The sequence below is a fragment of the Phragmites australis genome, chromosome 22, assembly GCF_958298935.1.
Source record: "Phragmites australis chromosome 22, lpPhrAust1.1, whole genome shotgun sequence".
NCBI lineage: Eukaryota > Viridiplantae > Streptophyta > Magnoliopsida > Poales > Poaceae > Phragmites > Phragmites australis.
The window spans coordinates 1,590,582-1,592,801 of NC_084942.1; the positions used below are offsets into that span (position 1 = coordinate 1,590,582).

At 48.2% G+C, this 2,220-nt stretch overlaps 1 protein-coding gene across 1 annotated transcript; it reads right to left on the bottom strand.

Annotated features, from left to right (window-relative positions):
- Positions 1 to 517: 517 nt before the first annotated feature.
- LOC133905487 (small ribosomal subunit protein uS9-like) lies at positions 518 to 1,292 on the bottom strand. The gene has a single exon (XM_062347292.1). It carries the CDS (start codon positions 1,196 to 1,198, stop codon positions 749 to 751), a length of 450 nt encoding a protein of 149 aa, XP_062203276.1. The 5' UTR covers positions 1,199 to 1,292; the 3' UTR covers positions 518 to 748.
- Between the last annotated feature and the right edge of the window lie 928 nt (positions 1,293 to 2,220).

Sequence of the window (2,220 nt, forward strand, 5' to 3'; positions counted from 1 at the left end):
GTACCAAGAGAGTGCAAGAAAAAACAATAAACACTAAGCTAAATTTCAGGTATATGTGTTTAAGTTGAAACTGAAGTGAAACAAACACTCCTGCTGTATCATGACTCCAAGAGAGAAACCTAATATAGAAAGACATTTGCTTCCGTTATTGTAATAGCCAAATAAATAAAAAGTCAGATAAACTGAGGATACAATGGTGCTAGTGGTGAAAAGATTCAGGAATGCAACCGTGCTTGTGAAGATCAGGACAGTACTTTGTTTGATCACCAATCAAATGTATGAGCATATCACATAAGTCTAAACCATCAGACTATTGGGACACTTCATTTACATCTAATATACATTTCCTAATTGGCCAAAAATGATCATTTACAACACTGAAATCCTCAAGCTAACCTAGCTTATTACAAGTAGAGTACCACAGTTGAGCGAATCTACTACCAGCCACGACATGCCACCATCATACCACCGATGAACCAAACATGAGCAAACAACAGATAACACAAGCGAGCAAGAGTAATCTTAAAATCGCAGCAACCATATAATAATTATTCAACATAGGTAACAAGCAATAGTCTTAAATTCCAGGGACTAGCCAATAGTCTTCATCATCTCATCACATTCATATCACAATGTCAAAAAGGTACGAGACTAAGCTTAAAAAGTCCAAACTTCATTAGAACCAGACTAGCAGCTCCATCGATGCGGCGAAGCAGAGAACACCCGCAACGATGCTGCAAGTAAGCGCTCAACGGTAGGACTTCTGGAACCTCGCGCGGGCGCCGCGACCACCGAACTTCTTGGGCTCACAGCGCCTGGGGTCGGCGACGAGGAGGGTGCGGTCGTAGCGGGCGAAGATGTCCTTGACCTCCTTCTTGGCTGCCTCGTCGACGTACTTCTGGTAGTAGGCCACGAGCGCCTTGGCGATGGCCTGGCGGATCGCGTAGATCTGCGAGGTCTTCCCTCCGCCACGGACGCGGATGCGCATGTCGATGTCCTTGAAGCGGGTGCGGCCGGCGAGCATGATGGGCTCGAAGGCCTTGAGGCGGAGCATCTCGGGGCGGATCAGCTCGATGGGGACGCCGTTCACCTTGATCAGCCCGCGCCCAGGCTTGGTGTAGGCCACGGCCACAGCCGTCTTCTTGCGGCCGAAGCACTGGACCGTGCCGGCCGGCGCGCGGGTGAGCACGGCAGCCATGGTTGCGGTGGCGGTTGCTGGGATAGCAGCGTCAGCGGCGGCGGCGGCGGTGGCTATGGCTTTGGCTGCTTGGGGAGGTGGCGGCGACGGAAGGGAGGCGAAAGGAGAGAGCGCTTTTATAGCTGGGAAGCATTAGGGTTTCGTGTGATCTCGTCCGGTATGACAATGACATGTGGGACCATGCGAGTGTTGGCCCCATAACACAGCCAGAAGGGATTGCGTGGAATTTCTTATTTTTATATTTCTTAAATCGAAAAATTATAAAAATACACATCCATTTAGAAAATCGTACCTCTAAACTCCCGTCTGATGACAGGTTAAAAAATCTACTTTTTGTTACTCTCAAAATTCAAAATATTATTAAAATTATTATAAAAAAATTATTTTTTATAGGATACTATCGTTTAGGATTCTAAAAAGTTTCAGATAATTTTTTTTATATCTACGATGAAAAAAAAAACAAATTTTGTGGACGGGCCTCATGGGCCGATGAGATATTGGGCCTACACTGGGCCCTGGAAAATTTTCTGATTAAAGGCGACGGCGGAAGGAGGAGGAAGCTAGGGTTTCGGCCCTCACTACTTGATCTTATCCGAGCCAGCCGTCCGGCGGCGCCGCGGTGGCCGGAGTCGCCTCTCCCACACCCGCGTTGCCCCCTCCTCCCTCCAAGGGTTGTTCGTGGGATGGTAGCGCGGTTCGTTGGGGAAAAGAGGCGGCTTTGGCATCCGCGGTTGCTGCCGGCGGCTGGCGATGACGACTGCCCGCGGTCGGAGCGCGCGCGATGATGGCCGCGCGGGCTCACCCAAACAACAAACGATTCGCAAGATTTCTGCTTTCTTTTGTCTTTCTTCGATTGTTCTTTGGAAAACTTGGCAGCCTATGTTTTCCGTCTTTTTGAATTTTATTTGTTGTTCGACTTTTGTTTTAGGGTTGTTCTTAACAGTTGTGGTGGAGTGATTAAGCTTTACTGTTTTCAAACCTTGTTTAGCAAAGTGACCAGATTCCAGAATGATGCATGGTTA

Excerpts from the sequence above, each read along its gene's own strand:
- LOC133905487 (XM_062347292.1), bottom strand. The coding sequence starts at position 1,198 with ATGGCTGCCGTGCTCACCCGCGCGCCGGCCGGCACGGTCCAGTGCTTC.